The 19,175-nt window shown below is 38.4% G+C and overlaps 1 protein-coding gene across 1 annotated transcript; it reads right to left on the reverse strand.

Moving 5' to 3' along the window:
* Positions 1-4,074: 4,074 nt before the first annotated feature.
* On the reverse strand, positions 4,075-8,895 carry LOC145105198 (uncharacterized). The gene is made up of 5 exons (XM_079042330.1): positions 8,887-8,895; positions 8,770-8,811; positions 7,526-8,647; positions 6,149-7,442; positions 4,075-4,400 (listed from the first exon to the last, which is right to left on the reverse strand). The coding sequence occupies exons 1-5, from the start codon at positions 8,893-8,895 to the stop codon at positions 4,075-4,077; spliced, it is 2,793 nt and encodes a 930-aa protein (XP_078898456.1).
* Between the last annotated feature and the right edge of the window lie 10,280 nt (positions 8,896-19,175).

Here is a 19,175-nt window from a genome sequence, read left to right on the forward strand (position 1 = left end):
TATACATATATATATAAGTATTAACTTTTAATATTATAATAGTATAAGGGTTGAATTTTAAACTTTTAAAATTCTGAGGTTTGGAATTAAATGTTTCATAAGTGAGACTTTACAAATTCCAAAACTTGAGGGCAAGTTTTGTAACTCTTCAAAACTTTTGGTTTCCATAACTTATGAGTTTAATGTTTAATGAATGAGATTTTTCATGTTCCATAACTTGAGGGCAAGTTATGAAACTCTTTAAAAACATTTAGATCAAGTTTAACTAATAAAATTATCATATAATTTATCATTGACCTAATTAACTCATAAGGCAAGATAATATCAAATCAAAAATTTACAAACAATTAGTCTATCATATAAACTAACAATAGTCTTGAAATTTTGACAATTATCTTTTAATTGGATGAGGATAATCACTACCATATCAGATAAAACAGATTTTATGATACAAAACAGTTTGTGGTAATGATCCTAATCCAATTTATGCCAAAAAACCCCTGAAAATCTGCCACCAGACAGTGCAACTCGTCAAGTCAGCTAATGGACTCGTCAAGTTCATCATGAACTCGTCAAATTCCTCCTTGGACTCGTCAAATTCAGTCTGGCATAAACAGTTTTTCATTTTGCTTCAACTTTGAACAATCAACCATGCATCAATATAACAGAAAACTACCCTAGGCTCTGATACCACTGAAGAGTTTTGAGCACTATAACATCCTTATGGTGCACATACAACCCTAATGCTTTGGATCTAATTTTTCTCTAGTTATACATGCAAATTTCATTTTTCCAAAGCGTGAAGCCTATGTAGCATACAACTTGATATATGAATCATAAAAAATTAGTTAGATGATTACCTCTTTATGTAGCTTGTATTACTTGGCCTTTAATAGCTTAGCACCTCAAGTGTGATGTCTCAAATGCTTCACAAAACACCACCAACAATTGGAGAACTTGAGAGAGAGGTTAGGAACACCCTAAAATCGGCTATGCTCTTGCTATATCACTTGTGTATTCGATTTTGGGCTCTAAGGGGTTACATATATAGTGTTAGAATTCCAAGAGTCATGTGTAACCCTAATGCTTACACTTAGGCTTATGATCCACAACTCATATGGACTAACCTTCATGGACTCTCACATAAACTTAGCCCATCATGGATCAATAGGCCAAACCATATGTATCACTAATTTACATAATCAGTCCCCATTAATTTAATTAGTCTCTTTTGATCACCAAATTAATTCTTGATCAATACTAATATAATAATATGATTTCTCAATTAATGTATTGTACTTATAATATATTAGTAAATCATAAACAACCTCTTTCTCAAATATCCATCCTATCAGATTGTTCTGGTGAATGCAACCCAAATGGATCATGCTACTCTCGGGTCAAGTACATACCAATTATAGTTATGGGCTTAGACACCTAATCCAACACTCATATGATTTGTTCATTTGTCACATGCTCCATTAAACTCCAAGTGCTCCTTTGAGTTCCAAGTGCTCCATTGAAATCAAATGTTCCATGAGAATGCTCCAAGTGCTCAAGTCACATTTAACACGTGAGTTTCTCAGGTCCACATTGTTTCCTCCATCGGCTTCTCTACGAGGTTGATTGTGAGGTTGTCCACGTCCGACCATTTGCGAGACCTGTGCTCTGATGCCAAATGATGCAAACAAGAAAAAAATGGCCAAATCCACAAAAATGCAAACAAGAAGAAATTCTCCCAAAGTTTTATTGACAAAATAATCAAAAGTCTATCTCAACACAATAGCAAAATAAGTACTTATAGATGGCTTCAAAAATGTCCCCGAGCTCATCCCAATCCACAAATAAGATAAAAGCATAATCCTTAACTATTAAATCTTTCAAAATTGTAAACAACTCAAATAATAAAAGAAGATCGATGAATGCAAATCAAAACATGAGAAATTGCCCAAAAGATGCAAGGTTGGATGCCTAGTTCCCCTTCATCATTTATTATGACTAATACCAACTCCAATGGTAAAACACAAAAATTTGTGAGTTTTAAACACTAAAATGGTGTATTCAATCCAACCACACATTAAAATGGTGTATTTTAGAGGTTAAACATTTTGACATTTATATTTAGTGTTTAGGTGTATCTCACACACTGAAATGATGTATTTTAGAGGTTGGTTGGAATGCTAAAGAGAAAAACTAACACTACAATGGTATTGTTTTCGTGTCATATTCGAATTGGTCTAAGAGACTAACTATGCTAATTTAGTTTGAATTTTGAATGAATATTACAACAATGTTCATACAAAAAATATAATTTAGTCTTCCTTTCATATGATCATTATACATCATCAACTTAAATTGATCGTCTTTATGCAATTCTAAATTCTTTTACATTAGAAATATTTAAAAATAAATTGTTTTAATTTTTTTTTTTTTGAACAGGAGAATCACAACAAAACAACAAATTAAGCATAATTATTAATGGGTTGAGGCTTTTCAGATTATTTGGTCAGACTGTCAGTCAAACCTATATTCCCACCACCCAACATAACTCACTGCCTCTTTCTATTAACTTTTAATTATATTAACAATTATATTGGAATCATGATATACCCACATTAACGTTAATACTAAATAACTAGTGATAGTACGAGAATATTGAAAACGTTTGATACTAAATAACTAGTGATAGTACGGGAATTTTGAAACAAGTTATTAGTTTTTTCTTTAGAGAAATAGTAGGAGGATATTTAACTTTTCTTTTCTTTATCATGGTATGGATCTTACGTTCCTTTATTTTATGGGATTTCTGAGAAGTTTTCCATATATAACACACACAAAAAAAAAATCATTTCAAGAAAGATAAGACTTTTTTTTTATCTTAATTTTGAACATTCAATAAACACACGTTAGAAAGGTGCTAGAAAGATCCAATGAAACAAGATAGGATTTTTAGTCAACTATTACGGTTACTAGAACATTTTGGGTTCGCGTTTTTAATCCCCAAAAAAACAACGATTGCAACTTAATAATATTAAAGATGGAATCTTTTATAAACCCATGCAAATCCAACACCACCCATTTTTACAGGAAATTGAATAATCTAACTAAATATGTAAGACATTTTAAATATAATAACTACATTATTTAACTTTTTATTTCTAAATAAAACAATTTGAATAGGAATGGCCATTTCGACGTGAAGTTATCCTGCCCGGCCCATTCCATATCAGGTTCCGGAATATTGGCAGTACATATTGCATTTCAGAATGCATACCGGAATATCTTCATATTTCGGACTCAATGGGCAAAGAAGAAATGACATATAATTTCGATGCATTGGAGGTTTTACGGGTAATTTTTTCACTTCTTTACTTATATTTGTTTAACTTTTAATTTATAAGTGTAGAAAGTTGAGTCTGGAACGTGAAGAAATAGTCTGGAACACGAAGAACAAGTCTGAAATGTTGTGTCAATTATTAGCATGTGCCTTCATGAAACACCCATCTTTTGGTTTTTAAGTTTAAAAGCTATTTAAATCGGACTTTTAAATAATTGAACTTCATTTGCAGAAAACAATCCCAAAATTCTTTAAGTTTAACAAAAACAGTTTAAGTTTTTAAAAACATATAGAACAGTGGTGTAAGTCCCTGATCTATAGATCCAAATCAGTGATCAATGAATTGCAAGCAATCAAACAGAGTGTAGAAGAAGTAGAAAGATAAATCAAACCAAGCATGCACACATCTATTACGTATAAATGTCAGGTACACCTTCGGAAACACACACACATACGTCACATTAAGACTGACACAGACACACTCTATTTATAGGACCACCAGCTGTACACGTGTGTACAACCGTACACGTGTGTACAGCCGTACACGAGCTACAAACACCATTACAAATCCCAAAATCCCACCAAGACCTATACAAGATAGATGCCTAGCCCAAACCACATAATTATGACCTAACAATCTCCCCCTTGGTTTGTGGCTAGCATGAACTCAGGTCTTCTTGATCAGCGTCACAAGGATGTGTATGTATCGCTTCCTGAACAGCAGAAGATCCTTAGCATCAAACAAGACGAATAGCACAATCGCTATCTTGAAACTTGATCACTATAGTGGCGCAAGGCTCTTCGACTGTGGCCTTGAACTTGTCACCAAGTTCTGCAATAAGTTTGTTCTTCAAGTCAGAGTAGCCTGCTGATAGGGCACCAAGATTAAGCTGGAGATCGGAGATCTGTTTAGACTTCTGAAAGTTTTCTTCTTCAAGCTCGGAAACTCGAATATCGAGGTTTCCGATCAGAACGTCTTTCTCGATGATCTTCTGTTTAAGAGTAATGATCTCCTCCTTGAGCTCTGAGATAGATGGGCCTGCTCCCCCTGAACTTCCTTCACCTATTGATATTCATTTGCCACGAGGTAAATGATCTGAATCTTGTTGAGCAAGAAACCTGGCAAGCCTCAAAGAGGCAGCATCATGCGCATGTTGTGGAGGAGAAGAACCCCCAGGAGCAGAAGAACTCCCGACTTCAAACGAAGATCTAACATTACTTGGTCCTTTTAGGGTCGATTGAGTTGGTGTAGCAGCTGTGGAGGGTTGTTGGACTGGTGGTTCTTGATCTTGAATAAACACTCCCTGCCTCGGATCGAGTCAACTTCTTTTTACAGAAGGCAGGGAGATTTGTGTCGGTGTCGGATCACTTGTGGATGGCACAGATGTAGGAATACCAAAATTAAGGGGAGGAATCCTTAAAGTTGTATCAATATCGGTTGAAAGGTGTCGGCCATCTGATCAAAAATTGGAGACGTCACTTTGAGAACACCACTAACTCCTTCTGTCTAGGTTGCCCAACATTATGGATAGTGTCAAAGAAAGCATCGAGGTCTTCACTGCTTAACCTTATATCATCATTCGTAGTCCATAAGCTGATCTGTGAGACACTCAACAAGCTACACTTTAACTCAGGAGCGTAGATGACGTTCTCAAAACTCAGCACTCCATTTACAACTATCCCTTTTTGAGTGATCTTCCCTCCATCTCCTCCTGCGAAGGAAACATAGCCCCCATTAAAAGTCTAAATGACATGCAGTTGGGAGATGTCTCCTGTCAATGTGCCTGGAACAACCGCTGTCGACGTACCAAGGTTTGACGACATTCCTTCGCAGCTGTTCCTGCACAATGAGTGGGATTATTTAGGTTTGGGAACCCAGATCATTACAAGCATGGGTTGACCAACAACTGAGAGGGTCTACGGCCGCACAAGGGATTACTGCCGTACACTTGATTACGGTTGTACACGGGTGTACGGTCGTACACCCGTGTATGGCCGTGGACCGGATCACAACCGTACAAGCCAACCGTACACACCCAACCGTACACACTTCAACCGCACACACCAACCGCACACTCAACCGCACACTCCAACCGCACACTCCAACCACACGCACCAACAGTACACTCAACCGCACACACCAACCGCACACGTTCAAAGACCTAACCGCACACCTTCAAAGTCTCAACCGCACACCTTCAAAGTTCCAGCCGCACACCCAAAAATACTCAAAAGCCACAACTATCTTCAACCGCACACTCTTATGATTCATCAAATTGACACTAAATTGTCTCTGATACCAATTGTAAGTCCCTGATCTATAGATCCAAATCAGTGATCAATGAATTGCAAGCAATCAAACAGAGTGTAGAAGAAGTAGAAAGATAAATCAAACCAAGCATGCACACATCTATTACGTATAAATGTTAGGTACACCTTGGGAAACACACACACATACGTCACATTAAGACTGACACAGACACACTCTATTTATAGGACCACCAGCTGTACACGTGTGTACAGCCGCACACGTGTGTACAGCCGTACACGTGTGTACAGCCGTACGCGTGTGTACAGCCGTACACGAGCTACAAACACCATTACAAATCCCAAAATCCCACCAAGACCTATACAAGATAGATGCCTAGCCCAAACCACATAATTATGACCTAACAAGTGGCGGACGCAGAAAGTTGTCGTAGCAGTGGCACAAATTTTTTTTTCGTCCGAATATACTAACATAAAAAAAAGTACTAATACATCAAACCGATCCATTACATCTTAATATTTAAATTTGACATCTACAGGTACACATTTTTTGAAACCAATCCATTACATCTTCGATCTTCACTTTTATAAGTGCTTCTTTTTCAACATAAGAAATCATGGCATCGTTCAAAAAATCATCACCTGTTTTGTTACGCAAATCCGTCTTCAACAACTTCATCGCTGAAAAACATCTTTTGACTGTTGCGGTTGCAACGGGTAAAACAAAAACCAACTTCAACAACCTATAAACCATAGGATAAGACCGATGTTTCCCCGTTTCCACCATCAAACGAGAAAGGTCGGAAATTCCTTGCAAACTAGTGAACCGGTCATCTTTATGTAAAGCGTGATAATATATTTCTAGTTCACCATCAAGTTGCATCCTCTCCGCATCAAAATCTTTTTTGTATAACTCACTCAACTTTAACAACTTTGTTTTGTCAAATTTAGCAAATGAATCACAATGACTCAAAGCCCCCATGTATTCTAGTAATTGGGTGCTAAGTTCACTAAATTGGTCCCCGAAATTTATAATTTGCATATCCATGATGGTGTTGAAAATTTCAACTTCAAAATAAAATTGATTAGTAACTTTAGTCTTACGGCCTCTTGATGTGACATAATTTTCCGTCATTTCCTCAATATTAATATCATGTTTTTGACAAAAAGAGAATACCTTCGATAAAAGTTTAGCAAACCCCGTGTCTCTCAAAGACTTCAATGCGTCCATTGTCCCTCTAACCAAAGAAGCCGCTTCTAAAATATCTTGATCCTTTTTTTGAAGATGCTTTGACAATACGTTTGTGAGGTGTAAAATTTCAAACATCAAATGTAAGTAATACACGAAATCTAATGTCTTGAAATATTTTAAGATACCAAATGCTTGATTTCGGTTACTTAAAGTGGATCCTTCCTCTTCGACATAAGCAAGAACATGACGAACCTCCGAAAATAAGTTCACCAAACTTGTGATGGTTTTGAAATGTGAACCCCATCTTGTATCTCCCGCTCGAATAAGCGAGCTCTCTTGATTTAACCCTCTTCCAGTTTCAAGTTCACCATTTCCAATTGACAATTGCACCCTTTCTCTTTGAATTTCCCGTAGCATGTCTTGTCTTTTACATGAACCACCTACCACATTAACCACCAAAGAAAGTTGCTCAAAGAAATTGTCCACACCGTCATGCTTCTTTGCTACACCCACAATAACTAGCTGTAGTTGGTGTGCAAAGCAATGCACATAATGCGTTGAATCATTTTCTTGTAAAATCAAAGCTTTTAGACCATTAAATGCACCTCGCATATTGCTTGCCCCATCGTAACATTGTCCTCTTACCTGATAAAAAAAGATATTAAACATTAAATCGAATAATATTCAATTAAAATTCATAATAAGGAATAAAAAATTGTTATATTTACCTGGGACATACTCAGACTGTTACGGGTAAAAACGTCATCTATGGCAGCTTTAAGAGTCAAAGAGGACGTATCCTTCACGTGCACCACTCCAATGAATCTTTCCTTCACCACTCCACGGTTGTCGACATACCTCAAAACTATGGCCATTTGTTCTTTTTTTGATACATCACTAGATTCATCAACCAATAAAGAAAACACATATTTACCAATTTCTTTGCAAATATCTACAACTATCTCTGTTGAAAAGCATTCAACAATTTGCTTTTGAGTCCTCGGGCACGTCACTTGATTATTTTGAGGAGCATTTTCTAAGGTAACATTGTGAATGCCTTCATTATGGTCTCTCAAGAAAGATAATAACTCCAAGAAAAGCCCTCTATTAAGAGAGTCACTCGACTCATCATGAACCCGAAATGGTAAACCATTTTTCAATAAAAATTTACAACACCAAATTGAAGCACCTAAACGAAGTTTATAATTACTCTCCTCAATCTTGGTTTGCTTCTTGAAGGTTGCACTAATAGATTGTTTTTCTTTCAATAAAAATTCACAATTTGCTTTTGCTTTGTGATGAAAACTATCAATACCACCCATATGATCTCTCAATGATTGTCTTTTATTCCAACTATCAAAACCTTGTGAAACAAATGCATCTCTCCCATGTCGTTCACCCACCATGTCTTGACATACATAGCAAAATAAACAAAATGCTTTGTTCTCTTTTATGCTATATTCTAACCAATCAAAGTCATCAAACCACTTAACAACAAAACGTCTTTCTTTTGAACCTATTTTCTTTGAAGGGAATGTATGACCCCTTGGTTGACAAGGTCCTTGAAGCAAATATGCCCTCCTTATTTCATCTCTTTGATTTGGATGGTAAGTTGTAATCTTTGGTCTAACACCCGGGTCTTTTGGAAGATCTTTCAATTCAACATTTGTAATTAGAGTAGTTGTAGGTTGTGGATTTACATTAGAAACCGAAGGGAATGATTGATTAGAAGGACATGGTCTTTTAGAGGATTCTTCAAAACTTAAATCATTGGAGCATGGTCTTTTGGAGGATTCTCCAACACTTGATTTATTGATGCTTGGTCTTCCAAAAAAGGACCCAATTTTATCCTAACAATTCAATATCAAACAAATAAGCCATCCAATTGTTCAAAAACTCAATGGAAAAGAAACTAATTTGAATAATTTCAAGGTTAACAATCTAAGTATCTAACATTCTAATAACAAGTTACAAGTAAACAAGTAATTTCAAGGTTAAGAACTACTAATTTCACCTAAACAATAAGAAATTTCAACAAAAAAGCAACTAATTTGACTAATTTCATAAACTTAAAATTATCAATACTTACTTGTTTCATTGTATTTGTAGGTTTGAAAGGAGTGTGAAGCCATTATGCCTTGCTATCTTGGTTGTAATCGATTGAATGGAGGCAGGAAGAGGCGGAGGTCGATTTTTTTTTCTCGTTCGCAGCTTTCACAGAAGGTGCTTAGGTGCCGTTTTTTTTTCTACTGATCGATTTCCTCTTCTTTCCTTTGACTACGATGGATATTGGGTAATGGGTGGGTATATGGGCCACTTGGGTTAAAAACTTAATAAACAACTTGGGCCACAAACTCACAATGCATTTGAGCTATTGGGCTAATTCTCTTTATGTTATTGGACTAGCATTTTTTACACTTTATATTTTTTTGGGCCTCGACTTCTCGAAAGTATAGTGTCACCCGAACGAATTAGAAGCCGGTGCACCTAATAGAATTTTTTTTTTCGCCCTTACGGACCGAAGCGGAGCAGTGGCCCGGGACCCCCCGGGCACCACACACATCCCCCCCTGATATAGAAGATGGTTAACAATTCATAAATCATTACATAAGCAACTACCACTACGTCACAATGTCATTCAAAATATCTCGCATCCTCTAATCCTTAATCGCTACTAAAACTTGAATACATGTTAAAAAGTAGTAGGTTAGGCATTGGGAATGCCTAGTGAGTAATAATAGAACTTCATCATGTTTATATCCAAGGATTAACTCAATCATTAACTTATGGTGAATCCCCCTAAAACCTTTTCAAGCTCATAGATCTTTTTGAAATCTTTTGATAAAATCTTTGAAGTTTTTGTTATTCATTACTCAACTCTTAAAACCATGTTAAAGATACAATCATTTAAATACATCATAACTATATGAATGCAATGCAAAATACAACTATACCCATCTCGTTCATCTCTTAGTCCCATTCACAGTTCTCGCTTTGATAGCATTAAAAACTATGACATAGTTAGCACAAAGCACCCTATGTCACGTCTTCTCATCATTTCGTCATCAAGGGTACGGGTGGGCTATCAGTTCACCGATCTCGTACAAGATGTAGCTAGCCTTTTGCATAAATGGCCATGTTTAGAATACCACAATATGTCATTGGTCGTCGTAAGTCTCGTTTGTCATAGACTTTGAGGGACACACATGTTTTTTTCTTAATTTTACATAAATGTACAAATATTCGCTAAAACTATTTTTTTCAAAACTTCTTACTCTTTTCTTATAACCAAATTTTTTTATAAAATTATTTCATGTGATGCACAAGTAGATGATCATCTAAATAAACACATACCAAGCAATTTACGAAAACTCCTTTATTCAAATTCTTTATAACAATACCATAAACTTGTTTCTTATGGAACGTGTATTCAATACTATTCACCTCAATGAAACCCAAGCTATTCTCCTTCACTTTTAAAGTTTTTAGAAGTTTCTAACATACCCTTCCTCTAGAATGATGTGTGGCACCTAATAACATCAAAGAGTATGTTAAAACTTTTTTAAGTGATCCATTAATTCACTTATTGATTCTTAATCCTAAATATGTAATTTTTATCTTTTCATTATTTTCCTTATGCTATAAATTAAACGTAGGAAAAAAATTATGCGTGATTTCGAGTCTGAATGAAAAAGCTATAACAAAATAGTTTTGGTGACAAAGCTAAGCTTGCAGGCCCGCTTGAACCCCAACTTTAGTAAATCTGAACTTAGGCCCGCCTAGGTTCAATTAGGCCCACTCGGGAATGGGCTGAAAGTGTTGAAAAAGTTGAAAATACTTTTTTTACCCATTTCGCTATTATACTTCATCTATATGGTTACCAAACTTTGTTGGATTAGGTGTCTAAGCCCATAACTATTTTGGTATGTACTTGACCCGATTATGAGCATGGTCCTTTTGTGTTGCCTTCACCGTAGCAACTGATATGATGAATTAAGGAGAAAGAAGATTAATTATGATTTTTTTAATATATTATAAGAATAATATATTAAAAGAGAAATCATATTGTTTAATTAATATTAGTCAAGAATTAATTAAGAATTAATTTTGTGGCTAAAAGAGATTAATTAAATAAAGGGGACTGATATTGTAATTATAAGATAGTTACAAAGTTAGGCTTAGGATCCATAAAGGAAGCATGGACGAATTCTATATGGGGATTCATATAGAAATCGTCCAAGGGCCTTCTGGAAGGGTCTTTGGGCTGCTTAAGGACTAAGCAACTGGATTAGGGTTTCCTAGTTCAATACCCTAGAAGCCTAGCTATAAAAGGAACCCCTTATGCCTCCAAAAACGTCGCTAACCTTCTAAGAGAAACCCTAGGATGTTTTTGGTGCCTCCTCCCTCTCTCCTTGTGTTGGGTCAAAAATATTGGTTTATACTTTAATTTTCTAGCAAAATGTATTTTTCAGTCATGTAATAGGTGTTTGCGGTTGTGTTTACGGACGTGAACTGGTTCACGGCCGTGAATCCACTCACGGCCCATGTGTCATATATATAAGTGTTAGTGGTGAGGTTAGGGGAGTTCACGGCTAGACAATGAGGACCTATAGGAGAGATAGAGTAGAGAGCGTATTGTAGAGAGAGAAAGTTAGAGAGAAGAAGAGTGTGTGTGAGAGAATCATATGTGTTGGAGCATCAATCTTATTGAATACATCATAGATTCATATTCTTCTTCTTCTCCTTCTTCTCTATTTTGATCTAGCATCATCCAACTGATTGGATTCCGCACCATCAATTGGATCTGATTGATACACAAGCAGATTTGGGACTTACAATTGGTATCAGAGCTTGGATTGTATCAATCATTTTGGCCAGATCTGGAGCGTATTTGATCTTATTTTTGAAGGATTTTTGCGTTTTTGGATAGCTCTTGGCAAAATAGGGGGGTTTGGTCTTTGTGTTTTTGATAAAAATGAGTTTTTGATCGGGTTTTGGAGCAAAAAGAGGTGAAAAACGTTGTTTTTCACGTCATCTGAAGCAGGGTTCACGGCCCCGAGTCCGAAGAAGCTTTCACGGCCCAACTCGTTTGCGGTCCTCGGAGTTCACGGTCCTCGGGTTCACGGCCGGCCTCGCGTTCACGGTCTTCGCCTCGCACGATCACGGTCATCGCGTTCACGGCTCAGCAGCCTCGTTCTCGACCTCGCACCTCGCAAGTGTTCGGCCCAGCTCATATTCGGATCCCACCTTCGCATACGCGGACCTGCAGCAAATAAATCAAAAATTTTGGGGCTTGATAAGGTTTGAACTCGCGCCACTTACTTCATCAGCCCACAGGCTTACCATCTCATCTAGCAAGGAACCTATTACAAGCCTTCGAAATTTAACTCAAATATTATACTATTTCGACCTATTTTCGCTATTTAAACACTTTTAGCCCAAAAATCAATTTCTTTTATTTTTAAATTTCATTTTCAACCAATAGTTTTGACTTTTAATTTTTTACTTTTATTTTTGACTTTTGACTTAATTTTTTTTTTTACTTTGACCTTCAAGTTTGACCTTTGACTTTAAACTTTGACTTTCTCGTTTAACTTTAAAATTTTCAAATTTAGCTTTTCGGCTTGACTTTTAAGTTTGACTTTTTAAGTTTGAATTTTTAAATTTGACTTTTAAGGTTGACTTTTGAGTTTTTAAGTCAAAGGGCAATTTTAAAAAAAAACAATGAGTTCTTCAAGCATCCCGGTCAATGAAGTTTCATGCTCTCAATCTTGTGAAACTACTACTAAATTTCTTCGTAAACAAATTGAGTTACTAAAAAGGGAGAACGAGGACCTTAAGTATGAAGGTTATACCCTTAGTAAAGGCCAAATACCTCTAAAAGAAAAATTAGAAATCAAGACTCAGGACTTTAGAAAATTACAAGAAGACTATAGCAATAAATGTGAGAGCTACAACTTTATCGAGAAACAACTTGCCATTGTGACTGCCGAGCTTGACACATTAAAAAATAAGTTTGAAAATGCAGATTTTAATTTCAGAAAATTTGATGTGTCAAGTGAAGTAGTTGCATCAATGATGGAAAATAGTTTGAGATTTAAAAATAATCAGCAGAAAGGTTTAGGGTATGATAAAGGTCCTCCTCCATTCAATCACAATTACACTGTTGTTCCTTTGACTCAGGAGGAGATAGACCAAGAACCATTTATGGTGTATGGTAAACCAGCGACACAGGTCACCGAAAGTAGTGCTAGGGAAATAGATACTAACATTTCTACTTCCCTTGCAGATCTATCTTTAAGTCAAGGAAAGCAGGCTTCTGAAGAGAGTGTTTCTAATGATAATCCTGTTTCAAGATCTGATGTGTCTAATTCTAAAATTGATGCGTCAAAGACTAATGACTCAATTTTTTTTGACATGTTTGATTATCTATTTGATAAATCTGATGTTTCTGTCACAAGCACACCCACTGCACCTACACCTGTCACACAACCTGAATCTTGTACATGCACGTGTGGGAAGAGTAAGGGCGTCATTAAAGAAAATAAACCAGAAAAGAGCAGTACCAGTTTTTATGCTAAAAAGCAGACATGTTTTCACTGTGGAACACCTGGACACATTGCCAGAAATTGTCTAAATCGTGCATACATTCCCTACTACGCACAAGGCTGGCAGAACGCGCCAGGAGGGAGATTTTCCAAAAGAAACCCCTCAAGGTCACTATCAGACAATGGCGACTGGAATGCCAAGAAGGCCAAGAATTCAACTCCCAATGCCAAGAATCCAACTCCCAAGAACAAGAAGGGAATGTCTGCCAAGAAGTCCATTCCAAGAGATGCTCCAGTGAAACCAAGACCGGTTAGGTCAAAGTCATCTCGAAGATCGGCTTCAAGTTCGAAATCAAGAGACGAGGCACCCATCCGATCAAACAAGAAATGGGTCAAACCCGACTACAGATGGGTTCCAAAGATTCAATCTCCCAGATCTTCTAATGACTCTAATATTTCTTCATCTTCTGTTTGTGATAAACATGATATGTTATGGGAGAGAGTTCCTTGCACAGATGACAAAGGTCAACCCAGTTTCAAAATGGACTGGGTTCCAAAGACCAACTAATCTCGCTCTGTGTCGGAGCAGCTATGGAGGCATATCATCAGACTTCGGTTTGTTGATAGTGGCTGTTCCAGGCACATGATAGGAGACATCTCTCAACTGTACAACACTCAGAACTTCAAGTGAGAGTATGTGTCCTTTGCGGGAAAGGAAGAAAGGAGAGGATCACACATGGGGTTTGTGCTTAACGATGTGAAGAATTTTCTGATCTGTTATGAGATTAAGCGTGCTGTTCTTAAACCTTCTGGATGCAAATTCAATCGGTGACTTACGGTTTGAGTTTTCTTCTTGATACTCCTGAGTTTTTCTTACATTGATTCGTTTTAAAGGCAATTTTTTTTATTTTCTTATATGTCTGTTGGGAAGTGATGTCAAGAAAGTGATAACGGGCAGTCTAAACAGGTGTAAGGGACTGAATCTGAATTGTCTAGACTCTGTGTTCAATGTGCTGGTAGGCACGAAGGATTTGATAGTGCGGATTTAGATAGGATTGTTTGGACTGACCATACGACGCTCGGGTAGATTGAGCAGTGAGATAAACACGTGAACCCACGGGATATACTAAATCAATACACATCTAGAACTGTGGCTTAACTTTTCCTTAATATACGGACTTATGTCCTTAATTCTGGTTCTGATAGGGCGAATGGGGGGTTCTGATAAAGCAGGTCTGTAGGAAATTATTTTCTTGCTTTCTATCTGTCAGTCATATTTTGCTTCCTCTGCGTGATTGGAAGAGATCCGACCTGGATTGCAACATATGCAACTCTAATTCTACGCACCTCCTTATCTATGAAATTCTTTCTATCTGTTAGCCATATGATGTCCCCTCTGCGTGATCGGAAGATCCTACCTGAGACACAACATAGGCAACATTCTACCTCTCAATCCCTCTATCTCTGTTAGTCATATGTTGTCCCCTCCGCGTGATTGAAAGAGATCCGACCTAGGACACAACATATACACCTATTTCTAAATCTGACTTCCTCTTTAATAATTGTTTACTCACCTAAAGTAAGGAGTTCTTTGGAAGTTCTTGATAACCAGGGTATATCGGGAAGTGGGGAACACGTTCTAGTGCAACTAAAATTGAACCATTTAGAGGTTGTCTGTAGATCTCGCTGCCTAATTTAAGTGGAGAACAATACACGTGGTCGTCGTCAGCTAAATGGTTTATTTAGAAAACTTTGTAAATATTCTTCATGTTTAAGTGGACCACAATACCGGCAATTGACCAGATCTATTCATGAAGGTGAAGGTACTGATAAACAAAGTTAAGATTGTCTCAGAACTTTGATCCCAAATATTTTTGTTTTTGTTAAATTTGTTCATAGTTTTCCTTTATGCACAAATTTAGGGGGAGAATTAAAAAAAATCAAAAATCAAACAAAAATCACAAAATTAAAAATCAAAAAATAGTGTTATTTCTGTTTTATTTCTTGTTCAGAAAAATCAAAAAAAAATCCAAAAATATTTTTGTTTCTGTTTTATTTTATATCAGAAAATAAAAAAAAATCCAAAAATATTATGTGCTAAGTTTTCTTTTAGTTTTGTTTTGTCTTGAAAAGTGAATTCAGATGTAGATGAGACTCAGGGAGTCTGTATCGAGATTTTCTGAGCCAAGGCTTCATCTGTGATCATCGAAGAATTCTCATTCGAAGGAGCAAGAAATGAAGACTATTCTTTCAACATTCAATTTTTCTACCCCAAAAGCAAGGTGAAGCTGACTAGAAGATTATGTGGCAGATTGCATTGAAGCCTCCTCGGTCAATTTGCTGCTATTCATCAACCTGCTGAAGCGATCCAGAAGATTAGATCTCTCTATTGTTCTCTCTGAAGATTCTCAAGCTGAAAGCGCCATCTTTTAAGAATCTTTTCAAGCAGCCTCCTCACCCAACGTGCGTTCAAAGCCAAATTCTGTAGAAAAGCCCAAGTTCTCAAGATGAAGTTGATGATATATGGTCCATTGGCATGGCCTAGACTGCTCTAGCACGCCAGCCTGGCCTGGTGCACTCCTGCCAGCCCTGCCTGGCGTTCCCTTGCGAGCCTTGCTGGGGACTCTCTTGCCAGCCCTGCTGGGGACTCTCCTGCCGGATCGGCCAGGCGCTCCCTCGCCTAGCACTCCCTTGCCATCCTCTCCTAGTGCGCGCCCGCCAGCCTTGCCTGGGGCGCGCCCGCCAGCCCCGCCCGGCGCCTCCGGGCGGCCTTGCCCAGCTCCTTGCTAGTTGGGCCTGAATTGGGCTGGCCCAAGGCCTGACCTAATTCCCCTTGACCTAATTGTCCCCTATATAATGAATAGTATCTCCTCCATGGAGAGGGACCTTTCCCTTGGACTCTCTCCCAAGTGGTTCAGCCACCACTAGATCTTCCCTTTGGCTCAGCCGCCGCCCTATACTCTGGCCGGGTGGCTCAGCCGCCACCCGCCGCCGTCAGCCACCCTACACCACTACTAGCACCAAGATGGTTCCCTCAAGCTATGGAGTACCATCTCAGATCTTCTAGCTGATCTAACTTGACCGTCGGAGTCCGCTCCCAGGGCACAGTCCCTGGGGCGGCTCTAACGACTTTGCACTGTGATATCCAGATCTCCGCCGCAGCAGAAGACCAGAAGACTCGCCGGAGGTCGATGTCGCATCATTTGGCGCCATCCCGGATTCGATCAAGTAGCAAAAGCCTCAGTTGGTTCCAAGCTCGTTTTTCTCTCAGATCTGTTCAGATCTGTTGTGCTTCACATCAGGTTTACCTAGATCTGTTTGTTTCTCTCCTCATTTGTTCAGATCTTCTTGTTTCTTGATAAGATCTGTCCAAATGAGCCTCACAATCTTTCAGATCTATAGATCCATCACTTTTTTTTAGTTCAAATCTATGGATCTATATGATTTCCTTCACTCAAATATTCCCCAAGTTTGCAAAAACCTCTTAGATCCGTTTTTGTTTATGGTTTGGGGGTTTGATTGAGCAAGTTCAGAAGAAAAGAAGATTTTTATGAGTTTTATCTCACCTTTTGTTCATATATTATCATAAAATTCTTCCCAAGTTGTGCATTTTCGTGCATATTTACCTGCTGTTCCAGCCATTTGTACACATAGTTGTATGGCTTGTACATTTTACAAAACCTTCAAAAAAAAAAAAAGAAGAAGAGAGGAGAAGTTTTGATGGGTCTTAACCCACTTTCAGTCCACGTATTTTTCAGAAAAGCATATTTTAGTTGGGTTTTTCTGTATACAATCTTATTCCATATCTTCAGCCCTACGTTCATTTGCATTCTGGGATTTCTTCAGAAAGTTAAGAAGGAAAAAGGTTTCTACAGCCGCTTGTAAGCATAGCTAGGTTTTTGTACACACAGCTGTGTACATTGTACATTCCAAAATCTTTTCAAAAAAAAAGACGAATTTATATACCCTCATAGCAAAGTGCACCAGCTCGAATCCCAAACTTCAAAAGTTGTTTTCCATCTCAGTTTACAGCTTACCATTTCATCAAATGGTTGTAAAAAAAACAAGTTATAGTTACAATGTTTCTCTTCAATCGAAAAAAAGAAGGCAGCTAGCTATACGCACTGTACAAGCAACAGCAGCGCTAAGAGGGTCCCTCGTGGTTTGAAACCATTCACATGGCAGAAAAGACAAAAGAGGCGGGTCCCACCTTGGTCCATTTTAGGAGCTGGCCTCCATGTGTTGCCATTCTTTCAAATATTAAGAGGCATGTGGGCCCCATGCGGTCAAGAAAGATGGCAGAAAAGTCAAAATGTGGGCCACATGGTCACCTCCTTTTGAAACAACAGAGCCTGATTAGTGATCACCACCATCGACCACCTGTCGACCGTCGGAAACAGCAGCAGCACTCCAAAAACAGTTCACCGGTCAATTTCAGTACCATCAAACGTCATCATCATAAGAGGGAGAAGAATCGACCGGTTACCTCCATATCCAACCCAAATGAGGCGTTACCAAAAGCATCTCCGGCCGACGAACGCAGCAAACCAGTGTTGCCGGCAGAGCTTGCCGTTTCGATCTCTGTCACAGTTGATAGATCCTGACGAGGAACCAAAAAATGTACTGCCTCCAACCACCGAAGAAGCAACGCCGACGGTCAAAACCCAAATCATCACTAGTTCATCATCTTCGACATCTCCATTAGCCGGTCGGGGACCACTCCCACACCATGGCGACTCCGACAAAGCAACATCTATCGGACCCTATTTTCCCAGCATCTGTCACTTCGGTAGGCGGATGCTGCTCCGTCATCACCATCAACGGACTGCCAGTTGACCCCACCAACAGGAGACCTAACCCTGGCGGACTATCTCTTACCATCGACATCCTCGTTCAGATGGTGTTCTCCGACGAGCAATAAAGCAAAACCATCAGACCTTCAATCGCTTACATTTTTCTTGTTGAGAAACAATATTGGGCCGCATGTGTAAAAGACTTTTCTGTTTCCATTCAAATACGTTAAAACAAAAGAAGGAAAGAGGGATTGGGCCTACAATTCGATTTTAATGACAAAAAAAAAGGTGGGCTGCCATTATTTTATTTTGGGCTCCCATGACAAACGGGTTGCTAGCTTGGGCTCCTTTCAAACTTGCTTTTCTATTTTTGTGGACTACTTGAATAACTTATATGGGCCACCTTTACAAGATCAGCTATTTAACGATCGGGTGTTGCATGCTTAGCTAAAAAAAATGTTTTCATAAATGTGTTGCGGTCTGCACACTCGGACTTTCCAAAAAAAAAATCAAAGCTCATGCGCTCCAATCTAGTCAAGCTAAATCTGATTCTATAAGATGTGGTCCGACCATCTCAATGTTTTCAAGAAAAAAAGGGGGAGGGAGAAGAGTAGTGTACTACTGCTACTGCTCCAGCGCCACGACACTCAGAGTGCGGCAACAACAAACTCGCGGAGTAAAGCTCGGTTTGTAAAGCATTTACAGGGGACTTGCGAAGTGTGAACCGCTGACCAGTCACTCAAAGTTCCCATTCAGCGGGAATAGAAATATAACTCCCCACCCGGTGTTGGCTGTGGGTCTCGTCCCCCTCACCGAGGTGCGCGTGCAACGCTCAGAGCGTCTATTTCTACTAACAACTTTCAGCTGTGACTGGAACGCGGGAATCATGGACCAAGTACGTTGTATCTATTTACAGACTTTGGAGCTCGACAACGGTCTTAGAGACTGTATGGCGAGGTTACGCTTCTTAGCTACCCCGTCGACATTTTATCTACATCAGTGTCACATAACACTTTTTAGCAGCCTCGGTCCGCATG

The sequence above is a fragment of the Lactuca virosa genome, chromosome 4 (assembly GCF_052849685.1).
Source record: "Lactuca virosa cultivar CGN04683 chromosome 4, Lactuca_virosa_CGN04683_v6, whole genome shotgun sequence".
In the NCBI taxonomy this organism is placed as follows: domain Eukaryota; kingdom Viridiplantae; phylum Streptophyta; class Magnoliopsida; order Asterales; family Asteraceae; genus Lactuca; species Lactuca virosa.